This window comes from Cottoperca gobio, chromosome 8, assembly GCF_900634415.1.
Source record: "Cottoperca gobio chromosome 8, fCotGob3.1, whole genome shotgun sequence".
Taxonomy (NCBI): Eukaryota; Metazoa; Chordata; class Actinopteri; order Perciformes; family Bovichtidae; genus Cottoperca; species Cottoperca gobio.
Window position 1 is genome coordinate 23,374,469 of NC_041362.1, and position 18,498 is coordinate 23,392,966.

At 44.0% G+C, this 18,498-nt stretch overlaps 1 protein-coding gene across 1 annotated transcript in view; it reads left to right on the forward strand.

Moving 5' to 3' along the window:
* The window catches only part of LOC115011871 (uncharacterized), a 40,117-nt gene that overhangs the window by 15,664 nt on the left and 5,955 nt on the right, over positions 1-18,498 (forward strand). Inside the window, 16 exon segments of the mRNA XM_075074129.1 lie at positions 7,743-7,975; positions 8,283-8,398; positions 8,581-8,713; positions 9,573-9,579; positions 10,643-10,765; positions 11,012-11,141; positions 11,143-11,199; positions 14,741-14,921; positions 15,231-15,388; positions 16,065-16,187; positions 16,512-16,638; positions 16,809-16,946; positions 17,166-17,198; positions 17,367-17,588; positions 17,792-18,069; positions 18,154-18,282. Of these exon segments, the coding sequence (XP_074930230.1) occupies positions 7,743-7,975; positions 8,283-8,398; positions 8,581-8,713; positions 9,573-9,579; positions 10,643-10,765; positions 11,012-11,141; positions 11,143-11,199; positions 14,741-14,921; positions 15,231-15,388; positions 16,065-16,187; positions 16,512-16,638; positions 16,809-16,946; positions 17,166-17,198; positions 17,367-17,588; positions 17,792-18,069; positions 18,154-18,282 (2,188 nt within the window).

Sequence of the window (18,498 nt, forward strand, 5' to 3'; positions counted from 1 at the left end):
ATAATGCATTTATCTCAATATTAGATTCAATTGGGTTCAGTCAAAATGTACATGAACCAACTCACTGTTTAAACCAAACTCTGGACCTTGTTCTGGGATATGGTGTTGAAATTGAAAGTTTATCAGTGTGTCCACATAATCCTCTTTTATCTGACCATTTTTTAATAACTTTTGAAGTCCTGTTACTGGACTACAAGCCAGTAGGCAAAATATCCTACGCTCGATGTTTATCTGAAAGTGCTGTGACTAAATTTAAGGAAGTGATTCCATCAGCACTCAATTCAATACCAGGACCCAAATTAATCATCTTGTTGATAGCGCTGCAGCCTCACTGCGAATAACACTCGACTCTGTCGCTCCTCTAAAGAAGAAGATCATAAAACAGAAAAAGAAAGCTCCATGGCTTAATTTACAAATCCGCAAACTAAAACAAAAGTCGAGAAATCTTGAAAGTAAATGGTGTTCCACTAAATTGGAAGAATCTCGTTTAGTCTGGTTAGATCATCTTAAAACGTATAAGAAGGTTCTCCGTAATGCCAGAGCAGCTTATTACTCTTCCTTAATAGAAGAAAATAAGAACAACCCCAGGTTTCTTTTCAGCACTGTAGCCAGGCTGACAGTCACAGCTCTACAGAGCCTTCTATTCCTATATCTCTCAGTAGTGACGACTTCATGAGCTTCTTTAACGATAAAATTATAATTATTAGAAACAAAATGAATCTCCTCCTGCCCTCAATTGGTAATGACTTAACTTCAACCTCCAAAACCTTAAAAACATCTGTAACTCCTGAAATAATCAACAATCTCATCGTCTAACCATCAACCTGTCTTTTAGACCCTTTCTCGCTAAAATCCTTGAGAAAGCAGTTGCAAAACAGTTATGTGATATTTTACATAATAATAGTTTTTCAATCTGGATTTAGAGTTCATCATAGCACAGAGACGGCACTGGTGAAAGTTACAATGACCTTCTAATGGCATCAGACAAAGGACTTGTCTCTGTTCTTGTCTTGTTAGACCTCAGTGCTGCTTTCGACACTGTTGATCATGACATTCTACTACAGAGACTGGAACATTGTGTTGGCATAAAAGGAACCGCATTAAGCTGGTTCAAGTCCTATTTATCTGAGCGATCTCAATTTGTATGTGTTAACGATAAATCCTCCATTACAGCCAAAGTCAGTCTTGGAGTTCCGCAGGGTTCTGTACTTGGACCAATTCTATTCACCTTATATATGCTTCCTTTGGGCAATATTATAAGGAACCACTCTATAAACTTTCATTGCTATGTGAATGATACCCAACTATATCTATCAATTAAACCAGATGAAACCAATCAATTGGCTAAACTTCAAGCATGCCTTAAGGACATAAAAACTTGGATGTCTAGCAAAACTGAAGTTATTATACTTGGCCCTAAACGCCTCCGAAATGCATTTCCTAATGACATAGAAGCTCTGGATGGCATTAATTTGGCCTCCAGCGCACCACTGTAAGGAATCTTGGCGTCATCTTTGATCAAGATCTGTCGTTTAACTCCCACATAAAACAAATCTCAAGGACTGCCTTCTTTTATCTACGTAACATTGCAAAAATAAGACACATCCTGTCTCAAAATGATGCAGAAAAACTAGTCCATGCATTTGTTACTTCAAGGCTGGATTACTGCAACTAATTGTTATCAGGTTGTCCCAAAAAGTCGCTTAAGACTCTTCAGTTGATCCAAAATGCAGCGGCACATGTATTGACAAGAACAAGGAAACGGGATCATATTACTCCTGTATTAGCTGCTCTGCACTGGCTCCCAGTAAAACACAGAATAGAATTCAAAATCCTTCTCCTGACTTACAAAGCAATTAATGGTCAGGCTCCAGCATATCTTAAAGATCTCATAGTACCTTATAAACCAACTAGAGCATTACGCTCCCAGACTGCAGGGTTACTTGTGGTTCCTAGAGTATCTAAGAGTACAATGGGAGCCAGAGCCTTCAGCTATCAAGCTCTTCATTGGATCCAGCTTCCCAGTTTGTGTTCGGGAGGCAGACACCCTCTCCACATTTAAGAGTAGGCTAAAGACTTTCCTTTTTGATAAAGCTTATAGTTAGGGCTGGCTCAGGTTTGCTCTGGATCAGCCCCTAGTTATGCTGCTATAGGCTTAGACTGCCGGGGGACACCTCTCTGTTCTCTTCCTTCTCTTCTTCTCCCTCTCTATCTATGCATTTATGTAAATGTATGTTACTAACTCAACATCCGGGGCATCATCCCCGGAGTTTCTGTGTCTCATGTGGCAGGTTGCCACTGATAAAGTTTACGTCAGGATCAGGAATCGTGGCTGCGCCTGCTGCCCTGGTCGTGTTGGATACCGGGAAGCCTTTTTGACATTTTCCTGGATTCATCCATACTTTCTCTTTTTTCAACACATCATTTCTGTCAAATGTTGTATTTGTACTATGTTGTTTATCCTGTACATACGACATCTATTGCACGTCTGTCCGTCCTGGGAGAGGGATCCCTCAGTTGCTCTCCATGAGGTTTCTTCCATTTTTCCCCCTTTAATTATGGGGTTTCTTTTAGGAAGTTTTTCCTTGTGCGATGCGAGGGTCTAAGGACAGAGGGTGTCTTAACCTGTACAGTCTGTAAAGCACACTGAGACAAATGTATAATTTGTGATATTGAGCTATACAAATACATTTGATTTGATTTGATCAAAGGAACAAGTCTGAGGCGCAACACCCCCCAACCGAACCCGTTTAAAAAATAAAAATAAAAATAATAATATATATATATTTATCCGCTCCCGACACATACACACACACATGCGCACACACCTCCAGTCTGAGAGCGAAGGAGAGGAGAGAACTACAACGTGCAAAAAAGTAAAAAATCCAACGCATTAAAAGCTAAAACAATACACAAAGTTGCTTGTCAGAATCAATTCAGAATTTGGTTTATTGCTAAGAAGATTTACACATACAAGGACTTTGCCTCGCTCTTTTTTTCAAATCTCAGATTTAACAACATATAAATAAACCAAACGCCCCCCAAAAACAGATAAACGCCCCCCTTTCAAAAATATTGCTTCCAGTTCGCCCAACATTCTCTGAACGCCCCCTGCATACTTATTGTGCGGATGCTTCTCTGCTAGTTCTTTCCCTGCTTGCCTCTGCTTGCATCTTTCTGCTAATATTCATTTAATTTTCACGGATATGCCCCCCTGCAAAGACTGCCTTGAACATTTACAGACGATTGCAGTACTTCACACAAAGGTATTTCATCTAGAAGAGAACGACACAACAATACAATGGACCCCAAAGGTGAAGCTACAACTTGCCCCGGAGAACAGTCATGAAAGTCACGTCTGGAAGCGAGCAAGAATTAAAACTGCTCCTAACAAAATAGAAGAACCAGACTTGACAGAAAGAGACTGGCCCCTGTTGCCATCCTGCCGGCAATGGCTCCCATCAATCCCCGCTTCACAATCGTGGATTGTAGCAGGGAAAACGGCAAGGAATGCCCCACCGCCACTGACGACTCTACAGCTGGAAAACAAATACCTACTGCTACAAACAAAGTTTGGATCGCTGCTGGAGGACCCAGCTCGCCTGTCAGTCCCGGGGCTCAGCAGGTGGCTATCAATTGCCTGTCCCCTGCACAAAGTGAACTTTATTGACAATTTCAATCTGTTCTGGCAGCGTAGAGGCCTTTTCAGAAGAAATGGACTTTCTCTCAACAGATCTGGAGAAAAACTGTTCGCTTCCAATATGGATCACGCCATTAGCCACCCAACTTTGGCTAAATGCAAGGAGACACCATCCCCCACACCACCAGATAACCACCATGATGACATCCAAACAACTGGAGCGAGTGACCTTGCTGCAGTACCAGCTACAACAAGCCTGCACACCATGGATCCCAGTCCCTCAACTCCACTGCCAGACATGGATGAAGTTGAAATTCTGTGGAGTAGCATTGAGACATGCTACCTCCTCCCCTCCCCCTCCTCCTCATCTTCCTCTCCCTTCCTCCTTTTTAACGACAGGATGAACAAATTGGTGAAAGGTGGTCTTAAACTGACACCTCAAATAACGCCCCGCTCTAAACCATCATGCCCCACCATCATCTCCCATTCTTCTCCCCCTCCCAGACATCCCCCGCACCTCCACCTCGGCTTATACCAAAAGCTCGCTCATGGGCACTCAAGGACACCACCCCCCCCCAAACTGGTTACCAAACTGTTCTAATATGTCATGCCGTTTTTTTCTTGACTACTACCAGATAAATAATTAGCACTTAGCATGCCCTGCGTCTGGTCATCTTAGATATATCAGTGCACAGCCAGGACCAGATTTGACTCCTGTCACAGACTCCCTGCAGCTGAAAGTGTTCTGAATGTCAGATTACTGGCTAACAAATATTTTTTGATTAATGAGATGATAGTTCAAAAAGAACTTTCACTGTATGTTTCTAGTTTCTGGTTAAACAACATTACTGGTGTGGCAACACTGACTGAGACGTGTCCTCCAAATTATAAATATTATCAGGCAGTGAGGAAAAATAAGAAAGGTGGATGGATTGCCGCTTTCTTATCAGTGTCGCTTGTATGTAATGACATTGACCTGGGTGAATTTACCTCATTTGAATATCTTGCTATTGATATATCTTTGCTCATCATCACATTGTACAGTCCACCAAAATATTCAGCACTATTCCTACAGGAATTCTCAGAGCTGATTTCACTCAGCATTACTAGATGTGAAATATTAATCCTGCATGGAGACCTAAATATTCACTTAAATAAGAAGAATGATCCCAAGACTATTGAACTTGAAAAGTTACTAGACTACTACGATCTAAAACAAAATATCAGTGAATCCACTCATCAAAAATGGTAACATGCTAGACTTAGTGATAACGACAAGGCTGGACATCGATAAGGTCTCAGTAATCGAATTACCAATATCTGACCATCACTGTGTGTTTTTTGATGCTAACCTAATCTTAACAAAGACCAAAAGAGAGACAGTAGTCAAAAAAAGAATACTAGACACAGCAGAGGAAACATTCTCTAACATCATGAGATCATTTGAGCCATGCTCAGACTGCTCCTTAAATCTCATGGTTGAAAATCTAAACCACACCTTGTCATCTACCCTGGATACTGTTGCTCCATTAAAGGTTTAAAAGAAATCCACTGACAGAATCTCCCCATGGTTAAATAACAGCAATGTTACTCAGACTAAGAGGATTTGTAGAGCAGCTGAACGAAGATGGAGAAAAACTAAGCTCACAGTTAACTATAATATCTACAAAGAATCCATGACTGCCTACGGTAAAGCAATGCAGCTGGCAAGAAAGGATTACTTTTCTAAGATAATCACAGGGAATGTTGGAAATTCTAGAATACTATTCTCGCCCCCACCCCTCCGCAGTCCTCTGCATCAAAGTGTGAAGAACTCTCATTGTTCCTCAATAATAAAATAACTTAAATCAGAGCCAGCATCACTTATGATGCAGACACAGAGAACATCTGCAAACATTGTGATGTAACCATGGGAACATTCACCTGCATCACATTAACTGAGCTTCTTAAAACTGTGATGGAATGGAACTCCTCCACCTCTTGTGTTGACCCGATACCTACAGCATTCTTTAAGTGGATATTCGACAGCATTTCAAGTCACGTCCTAAATATTATAAACACGTCTCTTCTAACGGGCATCTTCCCAGACGCCTTCAAAACAGCCGTTGTAAAACCCTTGCTAAAGAAACCTAACCGACTGACAGTAATACGCTGACCAACTACAGACCAATATCTAACCTTCCATTCATTAGCAAAATACTAGAAAAAATAGTCTTGGTCCAAATAAACTCCTTTCTTAAAGAAAACAACATCCTGGAGGAATTTCAATCGGGCTTCAGAGCATGCCACAGTACCGAAACTGCTCTGACTAAAATAATTAGTGACCTCAGACTAAACTCTGATACAAACAAGGTCTCAATTCTTATCCTGCTAGACATGAGCGCAGCATTTGACACGATCGACCATGACATCCTAATTAATCGTCTAGAAAAACTGGTTGGTCTTTCTGACTGCCTACTGGTTCAGAACATATATCAAAGGGAGAAAGTATTTTGTCAGGCTTGGAGATCATGTGTCAGAGAAGCATGATGCCCACTTTGGAGTTCCACAAGGAAGCTGCCTCGGTCCATTACTGTTCTCCCTATACATGCTACCACTGGGAGACATCATTAGAGAACACAATGTGTGCTTCCATAGCTACGCGGATGATACACAACTGTACATCTCTGCTGAACCAAATGATACTACAGCTATTAACTCCATCACCACCTGTCTGTCAGCAATAAATAAATGGATGAGCAATAATTTCTTAAAATTAAATGAGAACAAAACTGAAATCCTACTTGTAGGTCCTGTAACAAAAAGAGAGATGATGGTGAATAACATGGGGAAACTTACTCCTTTAATTAAACCTGAAGTTACAAGTCTTGGTGTTATCATAGACTCAGATCTAAGCTTGAAATCCCACATAAACAAGGTGACAAAAACATAATTCTTCCACCTTAGAAATATAGCTCAAATCAGACAATTTATAAATCAAAATGCACTCTTTACCAGCCTCCCAAAAAAAACACTTCAGCCAAAACACTGAAGCGAGGCTGCTGACTAGAACCAAGAGGAGAGACCACATCAGTCCTGTGTTAGCCGCTCTACACTGGCTTCCAGTATTTTTTAGAATTGACTTTAAGGTCCTCCTTCTTGTATACAAAACCCTAAACGGAACCGCACCAAGTTACACTGCTAACTCTCTAATAAACTATGTGCCCCCAGGAACATTACGATCATCCACTACTGGTTTATTAAATGTTCCCAGAAACATCCAAAAGAAAATTGGGGATGCAGCCTTTTGCAATTATGCACCAAAGCTATGGAACACTTTACCTGCGGACATTAGGGAGTCAAGCTCGCTCAATATCTTAAAAAGTAAGCTAAAAACATATCTTTTTACTTTAGCCTTTTAATAGTGATATTTTATATCTCTTTACTTTAGCCTTTTAATGGTGATATTTTATATATTTTTATCTTAGCCTTTTAATGGTGCCACTTTAAACTAATTTAGATGATTTCATAAATCTTTGCTATGCCTGGTTTAACATTGAATGTGTAAAGGTAACTGAGATAAATTTCAGAGTGTGTATTTTTGAAAAACCTGAGATCAAATAGACTGTTTTACCACGGGAAAAAGAGGAAGTTTCTCTGATAAATGGGTATTGGAGAAAAACTGGCTTTAACCGAAGGGAGTAAACCAGTTGAAAGGCCACAGGGGCCCATTGTTGATCTAATGCTTTCAAAATATGGCTCTGACAGTTTAAAACATTTACAAGAATGGTGTGATGAATGTGATTTCCCGGCAGTAGGGTCGTTAAGTACGGCACAGATGGGGAAACTAGGCATGATTTTTATTTTATACTATTTTAATTCTGCTATTTTTATAATGGTACTTCAGACTTATTTACACTGTGATTATTGTACTGTAAATGCTCTTATTCTGTCTAATCTTGTACTAATTGTTATGTTTTTGCTGTGAAGAACTTTGGGCTGCAATTCTTGTATGAAAGGTGCTATACAAATAAAGCCTATTACTATTATTATGTTAATATATTTTATAAGACATCTTTGAATAATTCCTGTTTTTATTCTTTTACTTCTCTTTTTACTTCAGATTCGTTGTCATCAAACTCCAAGAGACCATTTATTGTATCACAGTGGAGACAGTTCTGGTTTGCCCCTGTCACTTCATTTCTTGGCAATGTGCTGATATACTTCCTGTTCCTCTGCCTGTTTGTCTATGTTCTGTTGGTGGACTTCAAGCTTCCACCCCCTGACGGTCCTGCCACTCTGGAATTTGTGCTTTACTTTTGGGTTTTCACCTTAGTATGTGAAGAGATTCGGCAGGTTGGTTAAGACACTAGTCTGCAAACGCATCTCATCAATAGTTATAAAGTGCTCTGCAGTGTTTTGGGGCCTGAAAAGCCTTCAAACTCATGGATCTGTTACTCAAAAATCGATTGAACTTCATGTTCTCTCTGGAACCTGAGTCAACACACTCTATGGGCGCTTAATGCAGTGCTATTTTCATTTTGAATGCTAAATGATTACAACATCACCTAAAATACACATTCCTCTCACTGACACACAAGGTACACTGTATACTACACATCCATCCACATACAATATCTTAACTCTTATCTCTGGTTGACAGACCTTCTTTGTGGGCAGTAATTTTGTGCTCCAGAGGATGAGGAAATGCATCCAGGATGTGTGGAACAAGTGTGACCTCATATCCATTGCTCTCTTCACTTTGGCTCTGTGCTGCAGGTGACTCTTCTGACACACTGACAGGAGAATTTATACTGACCAATGTAACTCTGGATCCTTTATGTATTTGTGAAGACAGGCTCTAAAGCCACTCAATATACTTATAATATATCTAAGTTCATAATGTAGGTTAATATATTGTATGACATATTAGTGATTCACTGCACTGTTTTGTTTTCCAGAATGTTTCCCTGGTCATTTGAGTTTGGCCGAGCTGTGATGGCCATAGATTTTATGGTCTTCACACTACGTCTGATCCATATCTTTACCATCCACAAACAGCTTGGGCCCAAGATCATCATTGTTGGCAAAATGGTGTGTGCACACAAACTCACAAATTAATGAAAATGCAATGGGAAACAGAAACATCAGTTATGTCAAAGAGTTGTTTAACAGAAAGTTGGTGTGCCCTCAAGATACTTTTGAAAATACTTTAATACTTTTACAAAGAATTGCTTGTATGAAGTAGCTTTTTAGGATTTCACGAGAACTGATACTTCGGTAAAAAGTCAATGCCAAAATTCTGAGAATTTGTTTCAAGTAATTATTTTTCTACAGTACTACAGGTTCAATAGGTACCACAGGCACTGCCCGGGCTCGAGACTAATGGTGTCCCTGGGATGATAGAAATGTATTTGGGACGCAGTAAACTCACTATTGATTAGTCCAGGGGACGCACCCTATTTTTTCCCTAATTCCCTACATTAGGAAAAATTGTGAAATCGGTAGGAGGAAGGCTAGTTAATGCGAAGGTTCCATAGAGTTTTGTTATTTGCGTTCAAGCACTATTCTGTAAAAATTACTATTGGCTGAAGGTAAATTGTCCCATTATCATGATGTGTTCAAGTTCAACATTTTAGTTTTTGGAGAGAAACTTCAATAAATGTAATACTATTACTACTATCGAAATTTCTGATATTGTGACACCTCTAGTAGATCAAGCAGCTCCCAAAAAAATGAGGTGTGTCACAATAAGTAGGCATAGGTACCAGTGGCGGGCCATGTATTTTAGAACTAGGCCTCCAGTGCTATCCTTAAACTGCATTTGAATAACTTCAACATAGTGTCCTTCGACATTACCACCACAGTAACAAGTCTAATAAAATGCTTTATTCTTACTCCCACTGCCGCCGTGGCATTCTGTCCTCATCTCTGTAAATGTTTCAGTCCACAGTCCAAAAGTCTAAATTAATTGAAAAGACATAGATGTAATGATTTCCAAAAATCACATGTTTTTATGTAACAAAATATTATTCTGTATGCACTTCAGTATGACAGGATGCTGCATCACTAATAGAATATCACATATAACCTAAACAATGTCATTACCAAAGAAACAAGAACAAACTTGATCAAACGTGTAACACAAATAACGCAATCAGGATTCAACAGGCTTCCCCACAGATTCAAAGATTCACGCACACTCAAAGGCAAAGCCAGCTGCCATCAAATCTGAACAGCATCCATATGGCAGCAACAATCTAAATAATCAATAACCAAAAAAGTTACATCAAAATTCATTAAATTTACCAAAGCTGCTTGTCATTTCACTAAATAATCTGTCCTCCTTTCTTTAAAAACAGTCCGATGACACGCAAAGAAAGGCTTTGCCTGGACGTTAAAACAGCAAACAATTCTGTTTCTTCTCCTCTTCAGCTAAAGTGCAATAAAATAGTGTAAGAGAAACAAAGATGTAAATAAAATGCAGGAATAAGTAGAATATATACATATAAAACAGAAAATAAAATCTTAAATACTGTACAGAGGTATATAATATGTGGAATATGTGTGTACTATAAACATATGTAAATAGGGACACTTCAGAGAGTCTAGTGGTCTTGGCCAAGATGCTGCGGTACCGCCTGCCAGACGGCAGCAGACAGAACAGTTTGTTGCTGTGGTGATGGGGGTTTTTAATGATCCTGTGTGCCTTCTTCATACACCACTGGGTATAGAGGTCCTCATGGATGGCAGCTCCATGTGGTGATGTGCTGAGCAGTTTTTACCACCCTCTGTAGAATTTTAGGAGGTTTTACGTATCGGTTTAAGGGGATTACTGTATTCTGATCAATTAGTGATGCCATATACACAAAACTTTCATGTGTTTCATCAAAATCATAAATATATTTCATTCAAATGGGTCCTGTAGCATCTGGACCAGAAACGATATGACCGACTCATGACCTCACACCTGGGCCAATCGTACAACATCATCTATCTCTTGTCTCTCTTTACTTCCCTCAGACGTTTTCTTCTTCCTTTTTTTTCTGGCTGTTTGGCTCATGGCTTATGATTGAATATTCCGCAGAGTGTTCTACAGACCATACCTGCACATTTTTGGACAAATACCCATAGATGAAATGGATGGTCAATGACCTTTTAGTTCCCTTAATAATACACGTTTTTAATAAAGATGGGATTTATTTCACTGCCTCCATTGCATCACATAAGATTTAATTGGGTCTAATAAATTGGCAACTCAGTGTATAGGACTTCAGCTGCTATTGCTGCCAATCATAGTTCAAATTGATGTTACTCTTTTAAGGTGCTTGTAAATGTGTTGCATTGATCCTCACATGTTATTTTGGACATCTTCATTGGTCTTTCATCTAGCTGATAAATTGGTGGAAGTAAACTGTACAAACAATGCCACACGAATTGAAGCAGGAGAGGAGCCCTGTCTGAGCACCTATGCCAACTGGCTGGTTGTCATCCTCCTCGTCATCTACCTGCTGTTTACCAACAGTACTGGTCAACCTACTCATTGCAATGTTCAGGTACTCATTTGTTTCAGTTCCAATGTTGTTCTACTGATCAAACATATTTCAAAGATGATAAATTGTACTGTGTTGTGCAGCATGAAAACTCAATATATGAAAGCATTTTAGCTCTATGTATATCAAATGTATTTGTATAGCCCAATATCACAAATTATACATTTGTCTCGGTGTACTTTACAGACTGTACAGGTTACGACACCCTCTGTCCTTAGACCCTCGCATCGCACAAGGACAAACTTCCTAAAAGAAACCCCATAATTAAAGGGGGAAAAATGGAAGAAACCTCAGGGAGAGCAACTGAGGAGTGATCCCTCTCCCAGGACGGACAGAAGTGCAATAGATGTTGTGTGTACAGGATAACCAACATAGTACAAATACAACATTTGACAGAAATGGTGTGTTGAAAAAGAGAAAGTATGGATGGACAGAAAAATTTCAAAAAGGCTACCAGCAGGCGCAGCAACGATTCCTGATCCTGACGTAAACTTTATCAGTGGCAACCTGCCACATGAAACACAGAAACTCCGGGGCAGGATGTGTCTTATTTTTGATTTTTGATGTTCAACACAGACAAAACTGAAGTTATTATAATTGGCCCTAAACGCATTTTCTAATGACATAGAAGCTTTGGATGGCATTAATTTGGCCTCCAGCACCACTGTAAGGAATCTTGATCAGGATCTGTCTTTACACTCCCACATAAAACAAATCTCAAGGACTGCCTTCTTTCATCTACGTAACATTGCAAAAATAAGACACATCCTGTCTCAAAATGATGCAGAAAAACTAGTCCATGCATTTGTTACTTCAAGGCTGGATTACTGCAACTCATTTATCAGGTTGTCCCAAAAAGTCGCTTAAGACTCTTCAGTTGATCCAAAATGCAGCGGCACGTGTATTGACAAGAACAAGGAAACGGGATCATATTACTCCTGTATTAGCTGCTCTGCACTGGCTCCCGGTAAAATACAGAATAGAATTCAAAATCCTTTTTCTGACTTACAAAGCAATTAATGGTCAGGCTCCAGCATATCTTAAAGATCTCATAGTACCTTATAAACTAACTAGAGCATTGCGCTCCCAGACTGCAGGGTTACTTGTAGTTCCTAGAGTCTCTAAGAGTACAATGGGAGCCAGAGCCTTCAGCTATCAAGCTCCTCTCCAGTGGAACCAGCTTCCAGTTTGTGTTCGGGAAGTAGAGACCCTCTCCACATTAGGCTACAGTAGGCTAAAGACTTTCCTTTTTGATAAAGCTTATAATTAGGGCTGGCTCAGGATTGCCCTGGATCAGCCCCTAGTTATGCTGTTATAGGCTTAGACTGCCGGGGGACACCTCCCTATTCTCCTTCTCTTCCTCTCTCCTCCCCTCCGTCTCTCTTCTCTCTCTCTATCTGTATGCATTTATGTAAATGTATGTTACTAACTCATCATCCAGGGTATCATCACCGGAGTTTCTGTGTCTCATGTGGCAGGTTGCCACTGATAAATTTACGTCAGGATCAGGAATCGTGGCTGCGCCTGCTGCCCTGATCGTGTTGGACACCGGGAAGCCTTTTTGACATTTTCCTGGATTCATCCATACTTTCTCTTTTTCAACACATCATTTCTGTCAAATGTTGTATTTGTACTATGTTGTTTATCCCTGTACACACGACATCTATTGCACGTCTGTCCGTCCTGGGAGAGGGATCCCTCCTCAGTTGCTCTCCCTGAGGTTTCTTCCATTTTTCCCCCTTTAATTATGGGGTTTCTTTTAGGAAGTTTTCCCTTGTGCGATGCGAGGGTCTAAGGACAGAGGGTGTTGTAACCTGTACAGTCTGTAAAGCACACTGAGACAAATGTATAATTTGTGATATTGGGCTATACAAATACATTTGATTTGATAGAAATCACCAGACGCTGGGTTTGGTCCCTGGTGATGCTCTGCCAGGCCTCTACTGCAGCTGTCTTCACTTCCTGCTTGTTCTTTGGGCAGTTCTTCAGTTGTCTTCGGCAAGTGAAATGCATGCTCAATTGGATTCAGGTCAGGTGATTGACTTTGCTGTTGCAGAACATTTAACTTCTTTGCCTTAAAAAACTCTTTGGTTGCTTTCGCAGTATGCTTTGGGTCATTGTCCATCTGCACTCTGAAGCGCCGTCCAATGAGTTCTGAAGCATTTGGCTGAATATGAGCAGATAATATTGCCAGAAACACTTTAGAGTTCATCCTGCTGTTTTTGTCAGCAGTCACATCATCAATAAATACAAGGGAACCAGTTCCATTGGCAGCCATACATACCAACGCCATAACACGACCACCACCATGCTTCACTGGTGAGGTGGTGTGCTTTGGATCATGAGCAGTTCCTTCCTTTCTCCATACTCTTCTCTTCCCATCATTCTGGTACAAGTTGATCTTTGTCTCATCTATCCACAGGATGTTGTTCCAGAACTTTACAAGCTTTTTTTAGATGCGTTTTAGCTAACTCTAATCTGGTCTTCCTGTTTTTGAGGCTCACCAATGGTTTACATGGTGTGGTGAACCCTCTGTATTTACTCTGGTGAAGTCTTCTCTTGATTGTTAACTTTGACACAGATACACCTACCTCCTGGAGAGTGTTCTTGATCTGGCCAACTGTTGTGAAGGGCTTTTTCCTCACCAGGAGAAGAATTCTTCTGTCATCCACTACAGTCGTCTTCCATAGTCTTCAAGATCTTTTGGTGTTGCTGAGCTCACCAGTGCGTTCATTCTTTTTAAGAATGTACCAAACAGTTGATTTGGCCACACCTAATGTTTTTGCTATTTCTCTGATGGGTTTGTTTTGATGTTTCAGCCTAATGATGGCTTGCTTCACTAATAGTGACAGCTCTTTAGACTTCATATTGAGAGTTGACCTCAACAAATTCCAAAAGCAAATACCACACCTGAAATGAACTCTAGACCTTGTATCTGCTCCTTGTAAATGAACTAATGAGGAAACAACACACACCTGGCCATGGAACAGCTGAACAGCCAATTGTCCAATTGCTTTTGGTCCCTTAAAAAGGGGATACTGTCACGGACGTCAGGACTCAGAGATGGAATTGACAATAGTTTATTAGGCTCAGCCAGCGAGCAGATGGAAACACCATACAGACAGGGGAGGGGTGAACACAAGGATCAGGAACTCAGGAATACTCAGGCTCTAAGCACTGGAAAATAAGGAGACTGGCGTAAAAGCACAGTGAACTAAAAAGTACAAAACAGGGAGCGTCAAAACAAAGTACACGAGTCGAACTCGGAACAAACGAGAACCAACGGAGCAAACAGAAAACTGTACGATACCGGGATCAGGCAGACAGACGGGCAAAAGGCAGGAAAATCGCGTTGCAGAATCTGGGGAGGAAGTCCATGGGGTTTAGTCCACTTTGTACGAGGCCAGATGCGGAGTGAAGGGAGTGAGGAGACTTTATGCTGTGAACACAGGTGCTGGCAATCAGTATTCCGGTGATTGTGGATGCAGTGCAGGTGAGTGAGTGGAGACAGAGGGGGGCGTGGCAGGTGCGAGTTCAGGCACAGACGTGACATTACCCCCCCCTCCAGGGACCGCTCCAGCGGGCCGAGGGTCCCGACGTCGGAGTCGTCGTCTCGGCCTACCACGACCTCGGGGTGCTGGGAGGTGCGGGTGGTCTCGATGGAAGACCTCGAGGAGGGCCGGGTCCAAGATGTCGTCACGAAGGACCCAGGCTCTCTCCTCAGGACCGTAGCCCTCCCAATCGATGAGGTATTCAAGGCGGCCTCGATGACGTCGTGACGCCAGAATCTCCCTTATGGCGTAGACGGGACCCTCTTCCAGCAGGAGCGGCAGGGGGGGTTCGTTCACGCCAGGCTCTGAGGGAGAAGAGGGAGAAGTGATTGGAGGGTGATACGGTTTCAGGAGAGACACATGAAATACTGGGTGTATACGGTAGTGAGGTGGCAACTGGAGCTTAAAGGCGACCGCATTTATTTGCTTGATAATGGGAAAGGGACCAATGAAGCGAGGACTTAACTTGCGAGAGGGTAGTCGCATCCTGATGTCCCTGGTGGAGAGCCAAACTTTCTGCCCGACGGAGAAGGCGGGGTTAGGTCCCCGTCGGACATCAGCCTGGCGTTGGTGGCGTCGGACTGCCCTCTGCAGGTGGTGATGTGCCTCGTTCCAGACCCTCTCACTCTGCTGGTACCAGTGGTTAACAGCGGGGACTGTGGAAGGTTCGCACGTCCAGGGAAACAGTGGTGGTTGGTAACCGAGTACGCACTGGAAAGGGGTGAGCCCCGTAGTGGCCTGACGGAGGGAATTCTGTGCGTACTCGGCCCAAGGGAGAAACTGGCTCCAGCTGTGCTGATGGTTGTGGCAGAAGGTTCGTAGATACCGGCTGACCTCTTGCACTTTCCTCTCAGTCTGCCCATTGGTCTGTGGATGGTAACCAGACGTCAGGCTCACGGTCACACCTAGGCGCGAGAAAAAGACTCTCCAGAACCGGGAAATGAACTGTGGTCTACTACGATCTACTATAATGAAAATGCAGGTGAACCCATGTGATGGAGGCAGGTCTGTGACGAAGTCTACGCCTAGATGTGACCATGGTCTCTGGGGAATGGGCAGAGGTTGTAATTTGCCGGCTGGTAACTGGCGAGGAGTCTTCGCCATGGCGCATGCCGCGCATCCGGCTACGAACCTTCTGACCATCTTAGCCATGCCTGGCCACCAGAAGCGTTCCTGCAGGAGTGAAAGGGTTTGATTGGCCCCAGGGTGACCTGTGCCCAGTGAGCTGTGAGTAGACTCCATTACCTGATCTCGCAGAGTGGCTGGGATGTATGTCTTATTGGCTGGGGTGCCCGGCGGAGCTGGATCATCAACTTGGGCTTGAGTGATGTGTTCGTCCAGGGCCCATATGATCGGGGCAGCGATCAGGCGAGATGGTAAGATGCCCTCCGGCTCTTCGACGCACTCCGGCGCGTCATGGATGCGAGAGAGAGCGTCCGCCTGGATGTTCTTGGGTCCTGGACGGTACGTGAGGGTAAAATTAAATCGGGTGAAGAAGAGGGCCCACCTGGCTTGTCGGGGGTTCAGACGACGTGCCTGACGTATGTACTCTAAGTTCTTATGATCTGTGAGCACGACGAAAGGATGACGCGCCCCCTCTAGCCAGTGTCGCCACTCCTCTAACGCTAGTTTTACTGCCAGGAGCTCTCGATTCCCAATATCGTAATTTAGCTCCGCCGGGGTGAACTTCTTTGAGAAAAAGGCGCATGGATGGCGACGAGGTGGAACGCCCGAGCGCTGAGACAGCACCGCACCCACTCCCGTGCTGGAGGCGTCTACTTCCACTAGAAACGGAATGCTGGGGTCAGGCAGGGCGAGAATGGGTGCGGACATGAAGGTTCTCTTCAGCAGGGCGAATGCGGCGGCTGCCTCAGGGTTCCATAACAGGGACTTCGGCTTACCTCGGAGAAGTGTGGTCAGGGGAGCAGTAATCTGGCTGTAGCCCTTTAGGAACCGGCAATAGAAGTTGGCGAATCCCAAGAATCGTTGTAGCTCTTTTACCGTCTTAGGTGGGGTCCAGGTGTTGATGACCTCCACTTTCCCCTCGTCCATACTGATTCCGGAGGCAGTGACGTTGTACCCTAGGAAAGACATGTGATCAGAGTGGAAGGAGCACTTCTCAGCCTTGGCAAAGAGGTGGTGTTCACGGAGCTTGTGAAGAACGAGGGACACATGATGGGAATGTTCGGTCTCGTTCCGAGAGTAGACCAGGATGTCATCAAGGTACACTATCACAAACCGATGCAAATACTCCCGGAACACCTCGTTCATAAAACCCTGGAACACAGAAGGGGCGTTGGCCAACCCGAAGGGCATGACGCAATACTCGTAGTGGCCACTAGGGGTGATGAAGGCCGTCTTCCACTCGTCCCCCTCACGTATCCGGATCAGATTGTATGCACTCCGGAGGTCGAGCTTCGTGAACATCTGTGCTCCTTGCAGTTGTTCCAGAGCCGATGGAACGAGGGGAAGAGGGTAACTATTCTTGATGGTGATCTTATTTAAACCACGGTAATCAATGCAGGGCCGAAGTCCACCGTCCTTCTTCTTCACGAAGAAAAAACTAGAAGCAGCCGGAGAGGTGGAGTGACGAATGTAGCCCTGCTGAAGAGCCTCAGTCACGTACTCCTCCATGGCCTTCAGCTCAGGCAAAGCGAGGGGGTAGATTCTCCCACGAGGCACAGGCTCACCGGGCAGCAGGTCAATGCAGCAGTCCCCTGGACGGTGTGGGGGGAGGTGTGCTGCGCGCTGCGGGCAGAAGACATCTTTAAACTGGGAGTAGCGAGGAGGAATGTCAAGGCTGACCTGGTCGACGGGACTCTCGATGGAGGTGGCGTGCAGGCCAATACGTGCAGGAACAGGTGCGTAGCGTGAGGAATGGCGGCGTGCAGCAGTGCGGCGTGGAGTGACAGCAGGCAGGCACCGGCCGAAGCATCTCGGACCCCACCGAGTCACCTCTCCCGTCTCCCAGCACAGCGATGGAGAATGCAGGATCAGCCAGGGTCGCCCGAGGATGACGCAGTTGACCCCTCCAGTAGGAGAAATTGTATCTGCTCCCTGTGGAAAAGGCCGACTTCGAGCAGGACTGGAGAGGAGAGGTGCCGTACTTGCTTAGTGAGGGGGCGACCAGTGATGGTGTGGACAGAGAACGAAGTGGGGCTCGAGGACTTAGGCAGACCTATCTGCTGGCAGAGAGCCCCGGAGATGAAGTTGCCGGCGGACCCCGAGTCGATGAGAGCCTTGGCTGGAAAGGAACCAGAGGGAGTAGTCAGGGTTACCGGGACCAACAGAGGTTTACAGACAAAGACATCTTCTTGAAACGCACTCACCCGGGCTTGTGGGGGTCGTAGAGGACATGTCACCACGACATGTCCTCGCGCTCCGCAGTAAAGGCATAAGCCCTGAGTGATGCGGCGGCTTCTCTCCTCAGGGGTGAGTCTCAGGGAGTCCACGCTCATGGGCTCGGGCTCCTCTCCCTGGTAGGCGGGGTACCGGGCTGGCGCAGGGAACTGGGCGGTGGGCAGCGCTCGGGACTGGACAGTATGCAGTGGCTGGTCTTGTAGGCAATGTTCACGGCGGTTGGCGACCCGAATGGCGAGCTGGATGAAACATTCCAGCCCGACCGAGTCGTCATAACCGGAGAGATGGAGTCGGAGGGTTGGCTCTAATCCTTGCCTGAAGACGGTCAACAGGGCCGCCTCGTTCCAGCCACTTTCGGCCCCCAGCGTGCGGAACTGCAGGGTATACTCCAAAATCGGCGTACGGCCTTGACGAA